This window comes from Polypterus senegalus, chromosome 10 (genome assembly GCF_016835505.1).
Source record: "Polypterus senegalus isolate Bchr_013 chromosome 10, ASM1683550v1, whole genome shotgun sequence".
NCBI classification, from domain to species: domain Eukaryota; kingdom Metazoa; phylum Chordata; class Cladistia; order Polypteriformes; family Polypteridae; genus Polypterus; species Polypterus senegalus.
In genome coordinates, this window is record NC_053163.1 from 139866233 (window position 1) to 139892563 (window position 26331).

The 26331-nt window shown below is 44.6% G+C and overlaps 1 protein-coding gene across 2 annotated transcripts in view; it reads left to right on the forward strand.

The window, feature by feature from the left end:
* Nucleotides 1-26331, forward strand: part of tle2b (TLE family member 2, transcriptional corepressor b) — a 109719-nt gene that overhangs the window by 2003 nt on the left and 81385 nt on the right. For both annotated transcript variants that reach the window (XM_039766864.1, XM_039766865.1), the window contains exons 2-4: nucleotides 13550-13647; nucleotides 13951-14014; nucleotides 17310-17354. In XM_039766864.1, the coding sequence (XP_039622798.1) occupies nucleotides 13550-13647; nucleotides 13951-14014; nucleotides 17310-17354 (207 nt within the window). The remainder of the gene's footprint in view (nucleotides 1-13549; nucleotides 13648-13950; nucleotides 14015-17309; nucleotides 17355-26331) is intronic.

Consider the following 26331-nt stretch of genomic DNA (forward strand, 5'->3'; position numbering starts at 1 on the left):
TAGTGTACTGTGTGACTGTGATAATGAGGAACTGCGGTTTGTTTTTTAGGGGGTTTGTTTGGTTCATTTGTGTTTTTTCAAAAAAAAAAATGAACATGTAAATATATTTATAATGTGTAAGTTGTATATTTGATGTTTTTGTCAATAAAGTTTGTTTTTAAAAATAAAAAAAAAAATATCTATCTATCTATCTATTAATTATATAGTGCTTTTTCTATCTATCTATCTATCTATCTATCTATCTATCTATCTATCTATCTATTGCTCATTTCTTCATGTTTGCCTCACATCTCTCGCTCCGTATTTGTGTTTTATGATAGCAGTGCTTGTGGACATTTTAAATGTTGACCCTTGTATCCATATTTAGCTTAGACTGCCTCCATGGCTAAATGTATGTGCTGTCTGTAACCCCATGGCCTTGTACCCCCCATTAGCTCCCCTTTCTTCAATCAATCAATCAATCAACATTTATTTATATAGCACATATTTATACAAAAAAAATGTAGCTCAAAGTGCTTTACAAAATGAATAGAAAAATAGAAGACACAATAAAAAATAAACATAAGTCAACATTAATTAACATAGAATAAGTAAGGTCCGATGGCCAGGGTGGACAGAAAAAACAAAAAAACAACTCCAAAAGCTGGAGAAAAAAATAAAATCTGTAGGGGTCCCAGACCACGAGACCACCCAGTCCCCTCTGGGCAATCTACCTAACATAAGTCAAACAGTCCTCTTTGTATTTAGGGTTTTCATGGAAGGACCTGATGATGATGGTCACGTAGACTTCTGGCTTTCAGTCTTTCAATGTTGGAGCATCATGATGCTTTGAGTAGGTGGTCGTGGCACAGGCCGCCACCACAAAGAAACTGGAAAAAGAAACAGAAGAGAGAGTTGGGGTCAGTACGGATTTTAGAGCCACTATTAATAGTTATTATGATGAATTGAACAGGACCTTATAGAACAGGAAGACATCAATTTCACGTGCTCTTTGTTTTTGAGCCCCACATTACTTAACTCAGTTCCCATCCCACTTTCAAGCCGCTGGCCCCCCTTTCCTCTCATTAACTGTTTTATTTCCATGTTTGGGTGGGGTGTCTGACTTTCCAAAGGTCCCCTGCTTCTGACTTCACAGTTCCCTGCCCGACTGCTATGACCCCCTTCAGGTGGTGTGGTGTAGTGGTTAAGGCTTTGGACTTTGTGGGTTCAGATCCTGGCCTTGTGACCTCAAGTAAGTCTCTTTTCTGATGTCCACACTTCTATTTTCTGAACCCCCTTTTTTGGCTATGTGGTTATGTAGAGTCTGTGGTGGGCTGGCATCCTGCCCGGTGTTTGTTTCCTGCCTTGTCCCCTGTGTTGGCCGGGATTGGCTCCAGCTGACGCCTGTGACCCTGTAGTTAGGATATAGTGGGTTGGATAATGGATGGATGGATGGATTATGTAGAGTTTGACACTACCCTGTCATTGTCAGTTTGAAGGCACCAGCCAGCTGTAGATGAGCCAGCTTACCCCACGGCACATGATCACAGCCACACTCACTCATGCCAGGCTAAGCTAACAGTCACCATAACTAGCATGTGTTTGGTATGTGAGAGGCATCCTGAAGAGAAACCCCATGGAGGATGTAAGCTACAAAGAAGCACAGAGCGAGCTGGGAGTCCTTGTCCTTGGAGCTTTGAAACAACAGCACGAACCACTGTGCCACCATGCCTCCCACATTAAAATGTCCATCTATCCATTACTGAACACTTTTAAACCAATGCGTTCTAAGCCTTTCCTATGCCAGTACATTGCAGGGCACACACACACACACACGTTTGAGACACAAAACCATTAAAAGGACAAAGTGGAGCACCTGAAGAAAAGCCCATGCAGACACCTGGAGGACACGCAGAGATGAAATTGGAATCCAGGCCATTGGAGCGCTGAGGTAGCAGCACTAGCCTTTGCACCACTAAACTGGTCATTTTGTGGTGCTGCTCATTTACATGAATTCTTCATAAAAGCCTCTGAGCCTCCCTCATGTTGGGAGCAGACCACCAAGCAACATTGGAAGGCACCAAAACCTAATGAGGTGACCATAAGAGTAGTGAATGGGGTGCACTGTGAGCACCTGGGGTTCAAAGCTTTATCGGGATGTCGACCTGAAGTTTGATGCATCTTCTGACACAATGGAGCCCCCGTGAATGTGTCTCCTTGTTCATCTATGAATAATTAGAGTTTGTCTTCTGGAGCAGCTGCTGCCATATGGACCCAGCAGTTTGTCTGCAGTCCTCCTGTCCCCCCCGTTTGTTCTTCTCCAGGGAGTCCATTTTTGATCCCAAATCCCAAGCACAGTCAGGTTGGGTTGACTGACCACCCCATGTGATCCTTCCCAGCCATCCTTCCCAGCCTTCTATCTATCTATCTATCTATCTATCTATCTATCTATCTATCTATCTATCTATCTATCTATCTATCTATCTATCTATCTATCTATCTATCTATCTATTAATTATATAGTGCCTTTTCTATCTATCTATCTATCTATCTATCTATCTATCTATCTATCTATCTATCTATCTATCTATCTATCTATCTATCTATCTATCTATCTATCTATCTATTCTCCTGTTCACGAGCTTCTTACTTCTTAACTAAAGATGAAACCCTCTTCTGGATTTTGGTGTCTTTCACCTCTTCAATCTAAAGATGGTGCTCTCCTATTCTTCAGATTGTGGTGTCTTTCTTTCTCTTCTTTAAGGACAGATTCACATCTTTCAGTCCTGATGGCAGCCTCCTCTTCTTCATCATCCCTATGGTATCTTCCTTGAATTCCCTGGCTCTAGGTCCTTCCCCAGTGTTGATTATAGTGTCTTCAGGGTGATGCCATTGTGGCTTCTTTCATATTCAAATCCTCCTCTTCATGCACCAAATGTGGCCTCCTACTTCACTGTGAATTATGGTGAATCCCTGCAGTGCATGAATCAGTAATGACTTCCACCTCTTCATGCCTGGTGGTGACTCCTTGTTCTCTGTGGCTTGTCCTTCTATCTTAAGTGACTGAAGACTTCTCTTCTCTGGGTTGTTCCTGCCTTGTGCCCAGTGCTTGCTGGGATGCTCTCCAGCTCCACCCCAACTTTGCCCAGTATAAGAGAGATTGAAAATGGATGGATGTTGACTGATGATGGCTTACTTCTCTGTTGTGCCTTCCTTCTCCTCTGTGGATGTTGGCTCCTTCTTGTCTGCATAATGACTGGTGATTGAGAAACGTGCTATGTATATGTAAAGTATTATTATTATTATTAGTTGGCACAGTGGCACAGTGGTAGCGCTGCTGCCTCACAGTTAGGAGACCTGGGTTCGCTTCCCGGGTCCTCCCTGCATGGAGTTTGCATGTTCTCCACGTGTCTGTGTGGGTTTCCTCCCACAGTCCAAAGATATGCAGGTTGGTGAATTGGCGATTCTAAATTGTCCCTAGTGTGTGTGTGCGTGCCCTGTGGTAGGCTTGGGTTTGCTTCCTTCCTTGCACCCTGTGTTGGCTGGGATTGGCTCCAGCAGACCCCTGTGACCCTATAGTTAGGATATAGCGGGTTGGATAATGGATTATTATTATTGCTCCTTTGCTATACCTGGCAGTGGCTTCTTCTATTCTGTTTTGGTCCTGTCTTCTAAATGTTCATGGTTTAACCATCCTCTTTATGAACCAAACTCAGATTCGCTGCTTTTGCCTATTCTATCTTTTGACCTTCAAGAAGCTCCAGTAGCTATCATGGCTGCTATAGCTGAGGGCGCCTACTCCTTCTCTGTGTAGTGATCACAGATTCCTTCTCTTGCTTGACTGACGGTGCCCTCCTTTCTGCAGGTTTCTGAGTAGCCCATCTCCTCATAGACCAAAGGTGGTTTTCCCTTCTCCTACAGACTATGGTGTTTCCTCCCTTGTTATGCTACCTGGAGACCCTATTTTCTCTGTGGTCATTGTATATTCCCTCTCCCACTGTACGTTTGATCATTTTCTTCTCTGCTGTATCTATTAGTAACTCTGTGGTGGTGGTGTGGTCTCCTCTGCTAGGGTTTGTGGTAGATCTGTTCTCTTCATGGACAAATGGCAACTTGCTCTTTTTAATTAGGGCAGCTTTCTTCTCTGTTTAACCTCAGGATGGTCCCTTTTTTCTTTGGATTGATGACATGATAAGGATTTCCTCTTCTTGATCATTGTGTCCTTGGCATGAGGAATTGTTAGCAACTTGTAGTGTTTATTATATCATCCATCCATCCATTTAGATAAAAATGCTGTGTCATCGGTTCATTTTTGTCATGTGTACACACTGTAATGAAATTCCTACCTGCATGTTCAACCACCAAAGACTGGGCTGCTACTGTCCTTCTCTGGTGGTCCATATCCTGTTCTCTTGGCTCTGTATAATGTCTACTTTATCCATCCATTCATCCATCTACCGAACTCCTCATCCTTAAATCCAACCGCCCCTCTGTGTTCTGGCCCTGGCTCGCTAGGCCTGGAGTCATTGAACCTGGGTTCGAGGGTTGGGAGAAGAGGCCTATTGGTTCATCTGCACTGATGATGAGAGCTTATCTTTCATCTTCCCAAAGCTGTTGCTTTTTCAGTGTGGTGTCTTCCTCATCCTCCTACACTCATGTTGTTCACTTGTTCTGTTTCAGCTCACATCTAAGGAACCTTCTCTGACAGGCCACCAAAATAAGTGCACTTCCAATCAATCAATCAATCAATCAATCAATCAATCAATCAATCAATCAATCAATCGTTCTTTCCAAACCGTATTATCCCAATCCGGGGTCTCTCAAGTGAGAGCCCATCCTATTTCTTTTGTATAGCACCTTTTCCAATTCCATCACAAGTCGCTTTACAGAATACTGTATATAAAAAGCAATGAGTCAGATTACCCAGTTCATTAATGGATGCCCTTCATTTAACTGGCATCTACATGTATGCCCGTGTGCCACTTTGCAATAAAAGGTTAGAGTGCTCTTGACATTCTGGCCCTCACATTGCATGAATGATGTACTGGTGGCAATGCTCGCCATCACCCTCCCTCAAAGGACATGCCGGGCAGAGTACAGACGGGTCAGCCTGTCAGGAGTGCCCACTTTAACGAGGTCTTCGCCCACCCCGTGCACACGTAGTCTGTCTGTCTGTCGCTCTGACTGGACGGGACGGGATGAGATGATGAGAGGGACGCGCGGCGCTTTCCGTCTGATCTTTGAGAGAGTAGAGAGACGAATAAGAAGGGCTGACGAGGCAGATTGGGTCTGGGTGGGCGGGGGGGGGCTCACCGTGCGAGATTAACTAGAAGAAATCTGCAGTGTTTAAGTCGGCCGAGCCTGCTTCACTCTTCTCCCGCCGCTGATCACTTAATCTCCCTTCAATCCTCTTCTAATATTTCAAAAGACGGACGAGCTGTGAAGCGTCTGCTCTCGAGCTGACCTCCCGTCGGAGCTCCGGCACTCTTGGCGGGGCACGTTGGGGGCCACAATCCTCCCACCCCCCGCACCACTTAGTGTGTCTGTGTGCGCGTTTTGTTTTTGTTTCCCTCCGCACTGGATCGTCCATTTTCAGCGGCGCTGCTTGCCAAACCCCGCGTCCTCAGCCATCTGTAAGTGTGATTCCCCGCTCTGCCCCCAGGGTCCTCGGTGCACCTGCGCGGAGCGTCTCGAGCCCAGTTTGTCTTCCGCCCCCTTGCAGCTGTGCCAAGCTAATGAAGCCAATGGCTTGTGATTCGAGTGCCATCCGCCCACCCTCACGGGGGAATCGCGTCTACGCCAGTCACTTTTTCTTGGGTCTTTTCGTTAGACGGCTTCGGAAACAAGTCAAGGCTTAAACAGCCACCCTCCTTTATATAGCGCCTTTTATCCTAAGGTATTTCTCGAGTAATGAACAACTGCTGTGCCGGCAGGCAGCACGTCACACGTTAGGGAGTGAACCTGCAGCTTTAATGGCCACGGCACACAGGAATCTGCCACAAGGAAGACTTCTGGGCAGAATACCAGCTGAGACGCCCACATCGTCAGGTCACTGAGGGTAGCAGAACAAAGGGCACAAACAAGAGGAGGTCATTTGGTTCATCTGACTCAATTACCGGCTTGTCCATCCACACATTATTCATATACAGATCCATTCATCCATCCGTCCCTGTAGTCTTTTATCCATCTGCACAGAAATCTGTCAACTTCCTCAAAGATCTACAAATGCATCCCTCAATTACTCGTTCCTTCATCCCATTCCATCAGCAGACTAGACATATCTTCATCCATCTATCCATCCTTTAATTCATTTTTGTTCTCATTCACTCTCCACAGCCCCCCTCATTTTATGGTTTACAGTGTCCTTAATATGACAAAGTACAGCAAAGCCCCTACTGGCGTGTGCTAATCAGCTCGGACATGGCACTTGGACTGGTGAGACCCGCAACTTCTGTTCTCCTTAGCAGAAACATCGAAGAACGTAACTGCCAATCATTTGTTAGTCCAGTTATTTACGCATGATGAGTATCCAGGTCGTCCATTCTCATTCTGACCGGCCATTTCAGCCTTCCAGATTTAACCAAATCTTCTCGATATATCCTTGTTTTCCCCAAAGATTCACCTGTCCATTGCTATTTTCATTCATCCATCTGCCCACGTTTCCCCAAAATTCATTGGTCTATTTATTTACACATGCCAAAAACGGTCAACGTTTTGCAGAATTTTCATCCATCCATCCATCCATCCTTCCATTTTCTAAATCTATAATACATTGAATATTTTCTCCAATAGCTTATCCATCCATCGATCGATCCATTTTCTAAACCCATAATTAATCAAATATTTTCTCCAATGGATTATCCATTCATATCCATCCATCCATCATCTATCCATCAATTTTCTAAACCTATAATTCATTGAATATTTTCTCCAATGGCTCATCCACCTCAAACATCTTCTAATGTTTCCTTCAGTCCATCTATTCTTCGACTCAGTTCCATCTATCTTTCCATCCAGTACGTTTTCTTTTCACTTGCACACCCAGCTATAGATCAGGCCCTATAAACCTGCCTACAGTGGCCCTACCTTATATCCACTGCAAATAAAGGAAAAGCTTAAAGAAATGATGGACTCCCATTGAAGATCTCAGTGCCCTATAGAATAAGTCCAAAAAGCCATGCCTGAGATTCATAACCCAGCCCACTGCTCCACTGGTCCAGCCACCTCTCCCTTTATCCATCCCTTCAAACAACCTAATACAATCCAATCATAAGCTGTTTATTTGTTTGCCAATCACACCAAAATGGCTGAAACGATGTCCAAAAACTTGGCTGCCATTGGTCCAACTTAAAACAGAGGGTTGGGAGAGGGAGTGCAACCCAGAACACAGCACCAAGGTGAGGACTACAGTTCCCATCAGGCAGCAGGAGAACGCCTATCAGGCTGCAACCACAAGAGGGCAGCAGAGAGCCCCAAACCACAGACACAGTAATACCTCAAACAATTCCCAGTTCAAATAAAAGATATTTACTCAAACTCAGCACCTTTCCAATGATGACCCCTGCCAAAGACACATCAAACGACACAAATAAAGCAATCACAATTCCTCCTTCTTCCTCCTCCCAGAGTGTAGCCCACTGCCTCCTGGCTCTCCAGTCCATGTGTGGCCCGCTTTTTAAGCCGTATCTTCTGGGACGCACTAACACTGAAAGCAGAGAGGTCCTCCCTGGACAGCGCCCTCTATCCGTCCCCCTGTATTTCTGGACTTCATATCCCAAGCTCCCCTGTGGGCATCTCATCTGGATTCCCATGCGAGGATCGCTCCTACCTGGCATAAGGGGGATGGAATTGCTCCCGATTCCCAGCTATCGCTAGTCCAGCCATCATTTGATGCCATTCGGACACAAATTTATTTTCTAGTCCCTTTTATCTTTCTTTTCTGGCCTCCCGTCTGGGTATGAAGCCATCCTCCTTCCTGGCTGGAATGCGTGTTCTCCTCTCACAGGACCAAAGCCGGACCTCATATAGGTGGGCAGGCAGTCAGCTAATCTGGATAACAACTTCATGTCCTCTTTGGATTTCTGTTTTTTGTCGCAAAGTACGTCATTTCATCTCATCATGGGTGGCCATGTTGACTTTCCAGAAGACAGTCTCTATTGTCCTATGGACCCTTTACTTAGACCTAAATGAGTCCCAAAAGGTGGGCCAAACCCTTAAAGAGTGATGGTCCTTTCTTTCAACCCCCCAAAAAAGTTTCACAACTCTGAAATTCTCTTTGTAGAGAGTTTCAAGGTTGTGAAATCACAAGTGAAATGAAGTTGAGCATCAATTAGCGGTCTGTGCTCTGCTCACCTGATGACCTGTTATGTTGTGATGCTTTATGACGCGTAACCAACGGACCGCCGAACAGCAGCGTGCTGTGTGCTGTGTGCGGCTCAGATGTGCAGGTAGCAGTGTCACTGCCCTGGGTGTACAGTAAGTGACGTTAACTCTGAAATGAAGTGATGCCATTTGTTACCAATGCAAAAACTTCCACTTTTGAAAGAGCCAACGGTACCACAGCACCGGCATGTTGTTAGTTAATTGTGATGAGCAACTCGGTTTCGGTTTCTTCCCATAGATATTTACGCAACTGGACAGATGGCCATCCTCTCCCAGTCAGCATCTCTTAAGGCCTCGTCACGTTACATTAGAACTTTAGAACACTGTAGACGAGAACGGGCCATTCAGCCCAACAAAACTCGCCAGGCCTATCCACTTAACTTGTCCAATATAACATCAAGTCGAGTTTTGAAAGTCCCTGACGTCTTACAGTCTACCACACTACTTGGTCGCTTATTCCAAGTGTCTATCATTCTTTGTGTTTTTTTGCGAAATTTACCCTTTAACAAGTTTCCTACTGTGTCCCCGTGTTCTTGATGAACTCATTTTAAATAACAGTTCTAATCCACTGGACTAATCACCTTCAAAATGTTGAACACTTCAATCATGTATCCTCTTGATAGTCTTTTACATAAACTGAAAAGGCTCAAATCTTCATCTTTCCTCATAACTCATCCCCTGTAGCCCTGAATCAGCCCTGCTGCTCTTCTCTGGACCTTCTCTAGCGCTGCTATGTCCTTTTTTTAGCCTGGAGACCAAAACTGCACACAGGACTCCAGATGAGGCCTCATTAGTGTGTTATAAAGCTTGAGGAGAACCTCCTGTGACTTGTACTCCACACATCAAGGCGCTATATAACCTGACTTTCTGTTAGCCTTCTTAATGGCTTCTGAACACTGTCTGGCAGTTGATAGCTTAGAGTCCACTATGACTCCTAAATCCTTCTCATAAGGTGGACTCTCGATTTTCCGACCGCCCATTGTGTACTCAAACCTCACATTTGTACTTCCTATGTGTAGTACTTTACATGTACTGACATTTAATTTCATCTGCTCAAGCCTGTATGCTGTCCAAGTCCTTCTGTGATGATTCAACAGATTCCAAATTATCTGCTAATCCACCTATCTTGGTATCACCTACAGACTTACGTGATGTTTCCAGAGACTCCGAGCCCCAGACTCGAGTTGTAGTGTGCTACTCCTGTGACCCACAGTTGTGTAGGCTGACATCCCCAGTGTGACAGAAATGAGCCACAATGAAACCGAATGAAGTACAATTTTATGGCGTATGTGGAGTTCAGAATACGGTAGAAGGGGACGGCCGTTTCTTGACGTCTATTCAAGTCCAGTTCATGATAATGTAATGGGAATTTCAGGCTTCCCTGTCAATCCAGTGCTGTGATTTGTAACCATTTTAAATCAAAGTTGAATGAATCAGCTTTATAACATCATCAGATCCCACCACTGTGATGTCTGTGAGCCTCAGTCTCCTCCTACACGGACGCCCTCCTGCAGATGCTGGTCAATATGTTTAGTTTTTTTGTTAATTGACGGTGGATTAAACATCTCATGATGAAGCCACATCATCCTAGGACATGCCAAGAAGTAGCACTCATGGTGCCAACCCAACTAGGAGTTTCAGCAATTATGGAATCCAATCTATGAAAAAGTACACATTCTGGACTCACGAGAGCAGACAAACTGATAGAGACATCATGGAGGTGATGGATGGGGTGGTCAGCAATGACCAAACAGTCAACATTATACAAATACAAAAATAGGTGGACAATTCCTCCATTGATGTCTCAGTGTCTTCCTATGATGATGCCCAAAAGTCTACCCACATATTTCTCTTGTCATCAAGCTGCACACACATCCCACCAGGCCATTGTCAGTCCATCCCTACTAATCATCCATCCATTTTCTTACATCCATTTCTTTAATTCTTTCTCCTAATCCTTTCAATCCTCCCATCCATTCATTTTTTTCCACCGGTTGGTGAATTCTGCGTTCATCTCTCTCTTACCCGTCCATCAGTTCACAGATGTTCCAGCACACCCTTCCCTTTCTCCATTTCTCACTTCATTCCTCCATCGATTTCTTCATCTGCCATGTATTTGCCCACAGGTCTCTTTTGGAATTCCACCATTGCTCCACAGATCTGCACGTCCATCCCTCCCTTCTCTGGTCAGCCCGTTCATTTTCTCATTCCTGCAATAACCCAGCCTTGCATCTCTTGGTCCATTCATTTCATTTGAAGTCAGTTGTTGCTTCATCCTCCCATCCATCTTTTCTTGCACCATCAAAGATCAAGCTAACATGTCACACCTTGTCTTTCCTTCAGCTCCCTCTTAAAGACTCACTCTGTCCTAAAGCATTTTAAGACCTCCCTGCAACTTACCCACTTTACGTGGCTCCTTTCAGTGCAAAGGGTTATCACCATTGGCTCCTCCATTTATCATTTAGGTGGCATCTTCTTGGAGCTGCTCATGAAGATGAAGTTGGAGCTTCACTGCCAGCCGCGACTGCATAGGTGTTGTTGATGATGTCCCATGTCAGCCTTCATTAAAGACCTTGCCAAGCTGGCACAGTGCTCTCTGTGCCAAGTCTGAACCCTGGTCCCCTCACTTCTGACCCACTAACAGTCTTTGTCCAAAGAAATGCTTTAGTATGGCGCAACCTGGTGGACCAGAGCTGGCATAACTCCAGCCTACCAAGACTTGCCCAGCTGCTCTGAAATTTTTCATTGGAGCAGAAGCACCCGACAAATGGTGGCAGCATGCTGTGACATCCTTTAAACAAACTCCCACCCCTCAGGAGCTCCTTAGTTGAGGGGGAAAATGGTGGTAGATGTCTAAACCCTCACTGAGGGAGTCTGTGCTTTGTTGGGAGCCTACAGATCACCTCACTGCACTTCCATTGACCTCAGAGGCTGAGCCGATTTGCAGCTGATTAGTCAGGGCTTTGGGCTTAGGGGTCCACTCAGTCATTTGAGATTTTCATCCAGGAGATCTGATCAACTGTGTGAGACATCGGGAAAGAAAGAACGACTGTCGCCTCCATAAAAGTGTCAAAGAAGGACTTCAAAAGTAATGAGGGTGACATAAGGACAACTGTGATGACAAACAGCTCATCCATCCATTCCGTCCAAAATAACCTCGAGTCGAGATTTGGAGGTCCCTAAAGTCCAGCTCTCCACCATGTGTCCGTGGTCCTTAACATTTCTGATACTTGCATTCCATGTCCATGTGGTATCAGTCTGCTCAGATGGACGGCTCCCTCTCCACCTTGACCAGCCTACTGCTGTTTTGTTTTCAGTGTTGGGTTCCTCAGGACGGATCCTTTCCAGATGGAGCCCCTCTGTCGTTGGTCCTGCCTCGCAAATTGAATTGCGATGGATTTTGGCGTCCTGCCACTCACTTCCTCCTTTACTCTTTGTCTTTCTGGGCAAACAGGACTTTGCTTTGACGGCTGCTCATTTCTCTCTTTATGCAGCTTCTCTCATACTGGAGAGGCCACCCGTCCAGAATCTGCAAGCAATGGACAGCTGATGGACAATGCAGGGAAGCTTGTGTGGATGAAATGGCTTCTCACATCATAAGGCCTTTGTATCTGGATCCTCTTTGAGGTGGTTATGGTTTCCAGTTTACCCAAATGGACAGATGGCTGTCCTCTCCCAGTCAACGTCTCTTTGTTATCGTCTCTTAAGACCTCACCACATTACCGGATGTTTCTAGTGATTTTCAGCCACAGACTTGAGCTGTGGGTGCAGATTTCAAATTCCTCCTGTCCGGCTTACTTGTCTGAACTTATCATGACTTACAAACCAGAGTGCACATTAAGATCTCAGGATGTCGGTCTGCTTATGATTCCAAGGATTAAAAAAATAACAGTCGGAGGTCGAGCTTTTAGATTACAGGGCCCCTAAACCGTAGAATGGTCTGCCTGCTACTATAAGAGATGCCCCTTCGGTCTCAGCTTTCAAATCCCGGCTGAAGACTCACTACTTCAGTTTAGCACACCCTGACTAGAGCTGCTGATTAACTGTGCAGACTGCATCTCTGTTGTTAGTTATTAGCACTAAAACATTAGCAAGAAGATAGTTATAATTTGTTACTAACCCTCACCTATTCTGTTTCTCTTCTCGGTACTCAAATGTGGCACTTGGTGCCACGGCCCACCTGCCAAGTTGTAATGCCTGCCTAAGGTAAAGGCATCCCTGATTGAGGATTGCAGGAATTGTGGAGTAGAGGGATCCTTTCATTGGATTGGCTGGCCCAGCAGTGTTTCAGTTGTGGAATGGCCAATAGGGGGAGGCAGCTTGATGGCTGAGGTCTCCAGGACTCTAAACAAATCCAAATAATATTATGGGATATCATCTACTGTTAAATTCTGGTCTTGCATACTTGTAAAATTTTTATTTTTATACTGTATTGAGGATTTGTTCTGTTCTGTGTATTGTGTTGTATTGACCCCCTTCTTTTTGACACCCACTGCACGCCCAGCCTACCTGGAAAGGGGTCTCTCTTTGAACTGCCTTTCCCAAGGTTTCTTCCATTTTTTCCCTTTAAGGTTTTTTTGGGAGTTTTTCCTTGTCTTCTTAGAGAGTCAAGGCTGGGGGGCTGACAAGAGGCAGGGCCTGTTAAAGGCCATTATGGCACTTCTTGTGTGATTTTGGGCGATACAAAAATAAATTGTATTGTATTGTTGTGCTCCTGTGACACACAGTCAAGTAGTTTGACATCCCCAGTGTCTCCGTCCAAACAGTCTGTTACTCACCCCAGTCCAACAGGTTTGCTTTTGTCTTAAATTGTATATGAGCCCTCAGTCAGAAGTGCAATGCATGTAACGTGGTGATGAGGAATAAGAAAACTGAGTGTTTTGGACGTCACAGACAGCAGACAAGCTCATCTGTCTGATGTCTCAATAGAACTGAAAAAAGAAAAAAAAGATCAGAGATTGTGGCTGAACTCCCTGTGCCTGTAATGCATTCGGACCACCCTGGCTCATTCAAACAGCACTTTGTTGCCTGTCATGAAGGTTTTGAAGCTATAAGTGACTCACCTCAGGTGGCAGTCTTGTCCCAGCTTGTAGTTCAGAGATTTGAAGCCTTGCATGTCCTCATCACCTCACTGCTTACAGTTGCCACCGGTGTCCCCTTTGTCAAACTTTGAACTTCTGCTTCTCAGGTCCCACTTCAGCCTGGCCAGCCGTTCAAGTTCACCGTTCTGGAAACACTGGATCGGATTAAAGAGGAGTTTCAGTTTCTGCAAGCGCAGTATCACAGGTAAAGTGACGCCTTTGCTGTGTCAGTTGCTATCCTTTCTGCTATGACTTTTCCTACCATTGCTAGTTGATCCTGCTCTTCGGTGTGAATGTGATTGTTTTAAAGGTCAGAGCACATAAGGCTGATGCTAATTTGTCCTCAGCGGCACACACACACACACACACACACACACACACACACACCTGCACACCCTCACACACAGGAGAGTGCTGACCAAGCTTGCTGCTCTCTACAGGAGACACTGATGTCACACACCATCCTGAGTATACTGTAACTCATAACTTCTCATCTTTATTTCTGCAGTTTGAAACTGGAGTGTGAAAAACTGGCCAGCGAGAAGACCGAGATGCAGAGACATTACATCATGGTAAGTGTGACCAGGGTCACTTCACTTTGTGATGTCCAACTTACCAATGACCATAAGCCAGCTTGCAAGGTTCTTTCTCTGCACACTGACCCATAGCTTTAAGAAAGCCCTTTATGATCCTAAACCTATACCGGGGATGCCTCCTTATCTGACACCATTAGTATCTGACTGTGCTTTCCAAGGATGTGTGCTGTGGGCGACAGGAGCATAGGATGGAGCGGCAGAATGAAACTATGATAGTGTGGCATACATGACAAATCTGAACAGAGTGACACCAAGAGTCCAACAACTTACAGAATTAATACAGCTACAAGAACACAGGGCATACTGCATATCTAGTAAGAGATAACTAATGCAATAGTGATATTTTTGTCATATTTTTCATACTTAAATATTTTTCAAATTCATATTAAAATATAATTAAACAATATATTTAATTTTTGCAAAATATGTTTTATAAATAATGAACATATATATTTATTTTTTCAAATATAAATATGTACACATATACATGTCATCAGTGTTATCTCCAGATGATGCCAGTCGAGGTTATTTGTGTCACCTTATAAATTGAGACCTCCAATCCACGAGCCAAAGAATTGCATGACTACCAGCTTAAAAATGCAATTTACAAGGGTGGGAGTGCTAGAAAGATCTGCCAGTAATTCTTCACATACGGAACTGAAGTGACATGGGATGAGTTACCAGGCAGAGTATGTGAGGACCTTCAAAACTCATCTTTGTGGTACTCTACCATCAGGCTGTTAATATGTTGGGCACAATGGCCTGGTCTGTTCAAGTGAACAATGTAGATGCATAAGTGGCACGGTGCCATGCTGAAGCCTAAAGATATCTTCTGTCTGAGGTTCCTCCATTGTAGAGTTCACACAGATGTCCGTCAGGACTTCGGGTTCTTCTCAGTGTCCAAAGTCAGCGTCAGGTTAATTAGCGACTCTTCACTGAATGTGGGTGAATTAGTGATGGTATTTGGAGGACTGCCAGAGGGGATCAAAGCGCACTATGAGAATCAGTTGTGACATCCTTCAACATTCTACTGGCGTGAAGACTTATTTTGCTCATATAGTCTAATCCTAACCCACTTTCTGCAACTCATTGGGAAAGTCAAGCATGATAGTATCTCAAATTGGAAAAAAATAAACTCTCATTAAGAGGATCTGTTCAGATGTTTAAGGACGCATTAATATAATTCTAAGATAAGGTTACCATGTCTGTCCTTAGCTTTCCTACTGTGCTTGATGTGTAATCACCATTTTAGATTGGCTCTCTGCTTGCATTGTTCTCTCTTTTTGGGTGGTGACTGAATGCTGAGTTGTTTCTTCTTTGTATCATTTTAAAGGTTATTGTCTTATTCTTATCGATTACTGTATATACTTGCGTATAAGTCGGGCCTTGAAACCCAAAAAATCGATCATAAAATCAGACCCCGATTTATACGGCCATTCAAAAATACGACACTTAAATTTTAAAAAATTTTTTAAATCTTCTTGCATCCATCAGTCTCACACCAGTTCCTCAGACACATCGAAATTTGTTGCAGCTGTGCAGTTACCAATTTCTTTTGCCACTTCAAAGACTGTTAATTTAAAACCAGCTTCATATTTTCTTCTGATTGAATGACCATCGTAGATAAGGGATGCTCTTACGATAAAGGTGTATGAGGGCGTGAGATACACAAAACACAAAACAGTGAAAATGTCGCTTTGGAAAAGTTCAGGTATTACCATGTGGTCACGTAGGCAGAATACATAGAAAAAAAAAGGCAGTGTGCTCCGTTGTTACTCTCAGGTGGGTGTTAGCATATCGTAATCTCTTGGACCAATAGCGCGAGTTTTCTGCATTTGACTTATATGACCGACATTATAAAATACAAGAAATTATACGATAAAATCAAGCCCCGACTTATCTGCGGGAGAACTTAAATGCAAGTATATACGGTAAGTTGTATTTTGTTGTAATTAGAGATAAGCAAACCATTCGCACCCAATCAAATTTGCAGCAAAACTCTGTGCTATATGTTGCAAAAAATTTGATAAAGACGTTGTGCTTCATGCAAATGACAAAGGACGAAAGACATTTAACTCGGTCTAGATGTGCTTACTTGCAATTAATCCATCTGTCATTTAGGATATTAATAAAGATCTCTAGTAAAAATGAAAATCGTCCAAATCATTTCTTGTCACATGTAGGTATTTGGTTGAGCTATCAGCACACTCCAGGGATTGTTGTGAGTGAAGGAATAGGACTGGGAGATTATAACGTGAAATGGGAATTGCTGCTACGTCAGACAGGGTCAAAATGTAGCGAACAAAGTACAGGGACAAACCAAAATTAAAAAAAAAGGAGACCAAAACCTCATGAAACCTAGCGCTTGGTCTACTTGATAGGCATGCTAACTACTGCCAAAAAAATGGAGATTTATCCAACCAAGGGATAGGGTTACAGGGGGTTGTTGTCATATTTATAGCAGAACTTCTGCAAACTTCCCCAATGGGCCATGTGACGTGAGTCCCTTGACATGTAAAACAAGTGCATGAAAATAAAATTAGTAATGCAAAATACATCCCAAAAAGCCCATAACGACGACGTGTAAACTACTGTATCACAGGCATGTGTTGTTTTTGCTCTGGTAGTTTGATCCCCACTTTGCCATTTGTGTTTTGGTTTTTGCGTGGTTGTCATTATTTTGTCTATCTTTTCATAGCCACGGCCACGCTGTTGATAGTTTCGTGATGATGTGGGGGGTCAAAAAACAAGTTGTGTCATTACAAACCTCCTATATAAGATGGCGGCACCCAGACACATGCAACTGAGCATTAAATTCTCTTCAAAAAAAGGTTCTTGTTCGGGATTATTAACACACGGAACTGAAAGGACGTTTGGTTGTGTTCCTTTGAGTATGAATTTGGTTTAACGTGTCTGATTTTGTTGAATTATTTTTCCATCAGCTCTGTTGATAGAAGACTCAGGCCATTTCCTTTTGGTGCTTTCACCTCCTGATTGTGCTTACTTTGACTTACTAAATTAATGATCGCTCTGAGGTCTAAATACACACAAAGGAATTCTGATCATAAGACAATGAAAACTGTGTGAAACTGGACTTTGTTGAAAAATTGTTTAATCTGTACCATTACACCACAAAAAGCCAAATGCTCTCCACGCCTGAGGGAGAAACAATAAACAGTGGGATCGAGAATATGGACCTGATAAACAAGAAGGACACAATCTCTGTTTATGATGTCTCTGGTAATTCGATTTTTCTTTTCTTTTCTTCCAGTATTATGAAATGTCTTATGGGCTGAACATTGAAATGCATAAACAGGTAAGACGGTGCAAATCCAACTGAACTTTAAATGCCTTATTATGCATGTTCTGCACCTGCCTATGGCATGCTGGGTGTTGGGCACATTGGACAGGAGACCTTTCTGATTGTTACTGTTCAGGTTGTTCTTAATTTTGTGGAGTTGGCCTTCTTAAGACCCAATGGCTGCTCTCTTTCCCTGCCTTATCCAACAGGCCTCTATAGCTTGAGATTTTCATGCAACTCCTCTCAGTTTGAGGTCGGGGTCTCATCTGAAGATGTTCAGCTTTGGTTTTTGTTGTTAATTTTCTCATTACACAATCTCGCTTTTGGAACTATTGGTGTTGTTATTGTGCTTCGTCAAATATTTGATTTGTGATGCCATCATGGTGCTATTTTGTTCGGGTTTTACTCACGAGGAGCCAGGGCTTTTGTATGTTATTACCGTGTCATTGGCAGCAAACACGTCTGGCAAATTTAGAGAAAATGATGACACTGACACACATCCAAAACTGAAATCATTTTAAAAAGGAGTCGCAATATTAAATGCTAAAGTAAAGCAAAAATAAATAAATTACATTGACAACTCCTTCACAAAGTATTGAGACCCTTCACTTTTTATACAGTTTGTTATGCTGCTGCCGTGTGCTAAAATCATCTCAGTTCATTAAATTTCCACATCAAGCAACACTCAACACCTCAACATGACAAAGTGAAAGCAGAATTTAAGAACTTTTTGCACATTTATTAAAAACAGGAAAGCTGAAATCTCCCATTAACACAAGTATCCATACCCTTAATTCAGTACTTAGTAGAAGCCCCTTTGGCAGCGATTCCAGCCTTGCTGGGTGAGACGTCAAGCTTTGCACTCCAGAATTTGGTGATTTTTCTGCCATTCTTCCCTGCAGATGCTCTCAGCCTCTGTCAGGTTGGATGGAGAACAACAGGTCAGATCAGGTCAGGTTGGGGAGCACCCACCACATAACGAAACAGCTCGGGATCCTGGTTGGCAACCCCTCCAGGCAGGCACGCGGTCCAGTTCCACCCTCTGGAGATGACCCTCTATCTGCCACAGCCAGGTGTTACATGGGCGTCCCCTTGGCCTGGTCCAGCCACTCGGTGGACAATGACGATCCTGTGAGTTGGATCACCATCGGGGAATTGAGCCACATGGCCGTAGTGCCGTAACTGACGCTCCCTCACAATTCAGGTAAAGTGCCTCATTCGGGACTCCATGAGCAACACAAAGTCAAACCAACGGTACCCAAGGATTCTCCAAAGAGACACACAGTACTGAAGGAGTCCAGTCGCTGTCTCAGGTCACTGGATAGAGTCCATGTCTCACAACCATATAGCAAGACAGGAAAGCATCAGGACTCTAAAGACTTGGACCTTCATCCAAAGATATAGGAAGTGTCTCACACCCCTTTCCAGTGACCACATGACACCCCCATGCTCTCCCAATTCGTCTACTGACTTCATAGGATGAATCACCAAAGACATCACTGTCACTGCCATCGTAAGTAAACCTCTCGACGTGGTGAACACTCTCTCCACAGACCATCGGTGGACGGCTATTTTCAGGTCTTTCCAGAAATATCGGGCGCTGGCTGGGCAACTCAAGGACATTCACAGAGTTGATCCTAAGCTACTCCTGTGTTGACTTTGGCTTGTCTTGTTTGAAGGTGAACCTGTGGCCCAGTCAGGAGTAGGTTGCCATGAAGGATATCTCTGTACTTTGCACTTTTCAGCTTTCCTTCAACCCTGTCTTGTGTCCCAGTTGCCCAACATGATGCTGCCACCATCATGCCTCACTATTGGAATGGTATTGCGCAGGTGATGAGCGGTTTCATCCAGACATGACATTAATGTTGGTCTCATCAGGACAGAGACTCTTGATTCTGCCTGTCTTAGAATCTCTTAGAAGTCTTTTTTTTGCAAACTTCAGGTGGCTTTCGTGTGTCTTCATACTGACGTGAGGCTTCTGTCTGGCCACTCTGCCATAAAGATCAGTGAAGTATTGCAGTGATGACTGTCCTTCTGTAAGCGTCTCCCTTCTTCACACAGGTTCAATGGAGCTCAACCAGAGTGATCACTGGGTTCTTAGTCCTCTTACTATACCAAGGCCCTTCTCAAGAGCGGAGTTTGGGGGTGGCAAGTGGGGAGACCGCCCCAGGGCCAGTGCCTAAGGGGGCCCTGCTTTTCAAGTCCGTGTGTCCCGTTCGAGCGGATTTGTCAAGTTATATTCTATTGTAAAGATAAGAACACAGACACAGTGTTAAGGGATGGGGATTCGTCCCTGTATAGTGTAGCTTGGTCAAGGTTATACAGAGATTTGACAACTGCAGACATATACCAGCCACCTTCTGTTGGACAGATGGGTGTATTTATGGAGGAGGGGATGGCAGAAAGGATGCCGGGAGGAGCGGGGAATCCTGGGATGATGGTGACGTGATCAGGAAGGGACGGTACGCGACTGAGGAACGCGGAAGTAGCCTGGCCGTCTGGATGGAAGGCTGGAGGTGAATTCACGGTACCGCGCTCTTTTGCAGTTCATCTTTCCTGTGAGAGACAAGAGAGAGTGATTAGCACACTGTTCCCCTCCCCTGTCTTGCTGGTTCGTGCGGCACATCGGGTCCTTAGGCTGCCCTCTAATCGCTCGTGTGTGACAATATATATATATTTGAGATGCTTCTATGAGGAGCCCTTTTAAAATCCTTCTTCAAGGTCAAATTCCGTAAATGAACGTCTTTGAAAACATTCCAAAGGGTTGCCAGTATAATCCATCCATCCATTATCCTATGACCCACTAAATCCTAACTACAGCGTCATGGGGGTCTGCTGAAGCCAATCCGAGCCAACACAAGGGTGCAAGGCAGGAAACATATCCTGGGCAGGGCACCAGCCCACCGCAGACCAGTACAATCCATCCATCCATCCATTCTCCAACCCGCTGAATCCAAACACAGGGTCACAGGGGGTCTGCTGGAGCCAATCCCAGCCAACACAGGGCACAAGGCAGGAACCAATCCCAGGCAGGGTGCCAACCCACCACAGGGCACACACAAACACCAAGCACACACTAGGGCCAATTTAGAATCGCCAATCCACCTGACCTGCATGTCTTTGGGAGGAAACCCACGCAGACACGGGGAGAACATGCAAACACCACGCAGGGAGGACCCGAGAAGCGAACCTGGGTCTCCTAACTGTGAGGCAGCAGCGCTACCACTGCGCCACCGTGCCACCCCAGTACAATCCCTTCCTAAAATAGTTCCCATTAGTCGCTGGGTTGGCTTCTCCTCTCTATAGAAAAAGACACGGCACCCAGATTAGACAACAAAGATGTCATCAATGACTTTCCCAATTGGAAGGCAAGAAAAATGGATTTTCATCTCCGAACCTGGAAATGGGTAAGAGATTTCATGACGATACCTTTACGTTAATTTCACACTTCTTGTCGAAAACACTGAAACTGACATTTTATTTGTAGGCCATAAACATGTCCGAATATTAATGCACAAAAACTTGATACCCGTCTGACATGACATCATTGTGAGTTATGACTACGACATCCTGCATATCGAGACTCAGAGGGTACGTTTTCTAGAAGAGGCCCTGCTAATTTCCACATTTCGCGCTGTCACGGTATTGTCATGAATTATGAATTGCACTTTTTTCATAGATTATATCATTATATTTTGATAAAATCCATGTGTTATCTTGCAAAAATTTAGCTGAATGCTGTAATGAGAAATGTATGTTAACATTATTTTTATTAATTACGTGCTCAAGTTTTACAGGCCACACATACCCGTAACAGCGTTTGACGTGGGGTTGGTCAGCAGTAGGCCCCGCTCAGCCCTAAGGCCACCTCTGGCCCTTCTCATAATCGCTTAGTTTGGCCGAGTGGCCACGTGATTGTTGCAGACTTCTAACATTTAAGAATTATGGTGGCCACTTTGCTTTTGGGAACCATTAAAGCTGCAAGAATCACAATCCTGTCTCTAAGCTGTGCAGGCGATGCCTTCGGCCTCATGTCGTGCGACCTCCTATAGAGAGCTGTGTGCCTTTACTAATCGTGTCCAACCAATAGAAATGACCACAGGTGAGCTCCATACAGGGTGCAGAAACATCTCCAGGAGGTCCATAGAATGGAAAGTACCTGAGCCACATGTTGGAATACTTGTATTAACCTTAAATTTGTTTTTTTTTAATTTTTAATACATTTGCAAAAAAATTCTAAAATCCTGTTTTTGCTTTGTTATTATGGGATATGCCTTAATAAGGGAAACAATGATTGGAGCACAAGGCTTCAACACAGCAAAATGGGAAAAAGTGAAGGTGTCTGAATACTTTGTGATGGCGCTGTAGTTGACAAGGGGCTTGTGCAGGCTTTGGCGCAGACTTTGGATAACCTTCAGCTTTTGGAGAAATCATACCCCTCCTCTGTCTGGTTACAGACTTACCTTGAAAACGCTTTGCCACTTTGAAAGGCCAGCCCTGGCACAGACGGGCGTAGGACACAAGTTGAAAGCACACAAGAGCTTTTATTTTCTTTTACCTTGTGGGCATCGCCTTCCCCGTTCCCACAAGCTCAACACGGCACACAATTCTCTTCTCTTCTCTTTCTCCTCCTCGGCGAGCTTTGTCTCCCTCTTCCCAGCTCTGGCTCCCTTAGTAGTAGCTGCTGGCTCCTTTTAAAGCCCACCCGGAAGTGCTCCAGGTGCTTGATGACCTTTTCCCGGCAGTGTGGCAGAAGAGCTGCTCTGTGGGGCTCAGCACCAGTTACAGCACCCCCTGGTGGTGCCCATGGATCCCAACAGGGCTGCACCAAACTCCAACTCCCATGAAGCCTTGCGGGAGTCCAAGGCACCCAGTTGGGGTAACGCTCTGGATAGGCTGGCTCCCCCAGTCCTCCCAGTGTGGCCACACACTCAAAATCATTAAAACGCATGTTTAAAAAAACGAACACGATTGTTATCAGTGTTATTATTAATTTTAAAGAGTGTTTTGTAAGAATCATCAGAAAAACCAAAGGTCACTACTCTAATAACAAAGATCTCAAGCAAAACGTCAGCAACAGAGGAATGTTGAGCTTGAAAGTAAAGAAGGATCGGAGAGACCAAAGAGAACAAAGCGACATGCTGGAAGACAAGCACCCCCCCCGACTCGTTTACTCAAATGAACTTTAATTTTGCTGAAAACAACATGAAGAAGGTTTAACGTTGATTTGTGTCGAGAGCTGCAGCTCTTTACCCTCATGAGGGCTCTGGAGGGGCTATGGAAGTACGCCCAGTCCGTCTAAGTGCGTTAGAGAAGGCGTATGGTATGACCGTATTCCTTGAGGGATTGGGGGTGCTGGGACAGTATGGGGTCCCTCAATAAGGGTATTCGGACCCTGTGTAAACTCAGCGAGAGCCGTGTCCGCATACTCAGAACAACATCCACACCAGGGCTCCACCAGGGCTGTGCGTTTTCTCCTGTCCTGTTTGTGATTTTCACAGACAGGCTACCAAGGCACAAGCCGAGGAGGGGAGGGGGTCCGGGTCGGTGGCCTTCGAATCGAGTCACTGCGTTTAGCAGATGACGTGGTCCTACCGGCTTCATCAGGCTGTGAACTCCAGCACACACTGGGAGGTTTGTGACCGAGTGTCAAATGGCAGGGGTGAGGATCAGCACCTCCAAATCTGAGGCAGTGGTCCTCAGTATGGAAGAAGGTGGTCTGTCCTCTCTGAGTGGGAGGTGAGTTACTGCCTCAAGTGGAGGAGTTTATCTTTTTTAGGGCTAAATATTTTTCCAAACAACACAGTTTTCTAAAAAGCACACAAAGGAACGGTTTCACACATAAATCAACATAAAATAGTTATGTTGTCACTCTGTTTTATGTTTCAGGAGCCCCTACAGTAATCATATATATATATATTATTATATTTTATATAGGTCTTCCCTGCGTGGAGTTTGCATGTTCTCCCCGGTTTCCTCCCACAGTCCAAAGACATGTAGGTTAGGTGTATTGGTGACCCTAAATTCTCCCCAGTGTGTGTGTGCGCCGTGTGGTGCCCGGGGTTTGTTTCCTGCCTTGTGCCCTGTGTTGGCTGGGATTGGCTCCAGCAGACCCCCGTGACCCTGTAGTTAGGATATAGCGGCTTGGATAATGGATGGATGGATATTATATATATATATATATATATATATATATATATATATACAAACATACATATTACATACGTAATACTTTCTGGTGATAAAAACAGCGAGTGTCTGCCAGCAGGCCATGTTGTTTGGTGAACTCCAGTTGCCAGCCTGACTCTCACAGATCGATGTCTGTGTTGTCCTCCCAGGGCGAACATTTTGATTGGCGCGTCAGCTTTACGGGCGTGTCCAGCAATGCGATCAGCTGATGAAGGCACCTGACTTTCATTTTCAATATCCAGATCACTTGTATCAAAATCGGAGTTCGATAAGTCAGAGCAATATTCAGCAATAATATGCAAAAAATAAAGAAAGAAATAAATAATAAACACAGAGCATTTTGCTTTGCTCTCTCACCCGACGTCGATGCCATTCTAGACGTTGCTTACTCTACGCTACTCACACACACGCAGGGTTTCATCGTCAAGTCAATGAGTCTAATTTGAGTAAAGAGGGTCTACCCAGTGGCGTAGCTACAATGGGGCAAGGGGTGCGGCGCTCTCATCAGGTGATCAGGGCATCAGACCATCAGTCACAGTCAAATTAGTTAGACTGATCGTATTGCTTATTAATGTAAGTAACTTTGTAGTAAGGACTTTCACATGTTCGTATTTAGCGATTTTAGCCACCGTCAGTCAGCATTTTTACATTTTCCCACAATTATATTATTTTCATTAGCGCCGTCCGACTCGGCCGGGCGGGGCGGCGGCTAAAAACAAAGCGACATGTTCGCTTCATTCTCCGAAAGGCTATAGCTTAGTTATGAAGCAGGCAAGCAGCTTCCCACGATCGTCGACGAACGGCTTCCCGCTTCCGTCTATTTCTCAGTCAGTTCTGTTAGGTAAGTGAATCGATCAACATCAAATGGCCGTATGTCGAACAGCGCAATCACGTATGCCGTGTGCCAACGGCCAAATTAGTGAATCTTATGTAAGTTTGTATAACAATTTTTATTGACGAAATATAAAGAGATGAGAGGTTAAAATTGTCTGATTTTTACATAATTATAGACGTTCCGTACTTCCGTATTGTATGGGATTATTGGGACAATTTCGTATTTCGGCGCCCCTGTCTGTCCCGTTGCCGTGAGGCCTGAGCCCCTGACGAATATTGAACGGAATGCTGAAATGCTCATTATATTCCGTATTGAAAGTTTTATCCGTTGTGATTTTGATATGTAAACATAGATAATCCTTTATTTTTATTGTTCTATAGTACCGGCTGAGACTACAGACGAGTACAGTGTATATACACTATTAGGCAATAACGCCAAGTCGCCAACACACGTCTGTTTTTACGCTTTACAAAACGAAACTATATTTTTCTCCGAACATCGTTTTTAATGGTTTCCTTCTCAATCTATCTTGTCTTCAAGCATTTCAGCAGCGAGCCCTCTCCGCTGGCGCCGGCGCTACAGGTTTGGGGGCCCATTCAATGATGATTGCACCCGGGGCCCTGTGAACCTTGCTACGCCGTTAGGTCTACCTATAATGTAACGGTGAGTTTTATCAGCGTTTACAGCTTTCTTTCGCTCTCTGCCCCTGATATCCATCCTCAATCTCTTGTGTCGCCCTAAAAGAGTTAAGTACCTCGGGTGTTTATTCACAAGTGCGGGGAGAAGGGACGGTGAGCTCGACAAATGGATCGGGGTGGTGAACACAGTTATGTGGCTGCTGTACCGATCTGTAGTGGTGAAGAAGGAGCCGAGTCAGCAGGCAAAGCTCTCGATTTACCGATTGATCTTCGTCCCTACTCTCACCTGTGGCTACGAGCGTTAGGTAATGACTGAAAGAATGAGATCACGGGTACACACGGCCAAAATGAGCTTTCACCGCAAGATCGCTGGGCTCTCCCTCAGAGATAGGACGAGATGCTCCAACGTTTGGCAGAGGCTCAGAGTGGAGCTGCCAACCTTCTGCATCGAGAGGAGCCATTTGGGGTGGTTTGGGCATCAGTGGAGGCTTTACAGGCACAACCAGCTGAGAGGAGACCCCAGGGAAGACCCAGTGCTCGCCATGGAGCATATTATCTCACTGATGGCCTAGGAACGCTCTTGGCAAGGGTGGTTGGGGAAAGGACGTTCGGGCCTCACTGCTAAGATTGTTGCTCCCGCAATACGGCTTCGGATAAGCTGTGGAAAATGAATAAAAGAATGAATGAATGAAGTTACAAATAATTTAAATGAGAACTATTTTAAGTGTTCCATGACTCCAGACATTGGTCCCATTTTTATTAAAATAACATCAAACTACATGAAAATTGAAAGAATTAATTTAGTAATAACATTAGTCATCAACACAAACTCTAATAAGGCCTTACCCATCATTAAGTAAAGTTCAAGAAAACGCTTTACGATGACATTATCGCTTCACACTGGCCTTACGGTTTTCCTTCAGCTTTTCCAGCCAGTTCACAGTCTTATTTACAGCTGTAATGCTCAGGAAACATGAGAGCCACAGACGTGATAAGGTTGAGTGAACCACAGCACCTGATTGGTCAAATGCTCAAAGTCAAGCCCTGCCCTATTTGCCATGACGACAGCATCTGAATGCAGCAGCATCCGCTATGGAAATAACTAAGAGAGGAGACAGAGTGTCACCAATGTTCGGCCCCGCCCCATTGCACATTCTGTGGTTTGAATGGCTGCAATGTTATCTCAAATTCTTCATAGACGTAAATGTTCACAAACAAGTTGTTCCTAAAGTGTATCTTAGATGACTGACTGAGTAAAGTATTGCATGAACTTGCTCAGCCCTTTTCTTTTCTGGATTTATATTGCAGTAGCTAATGTGTCTAGCAAAAG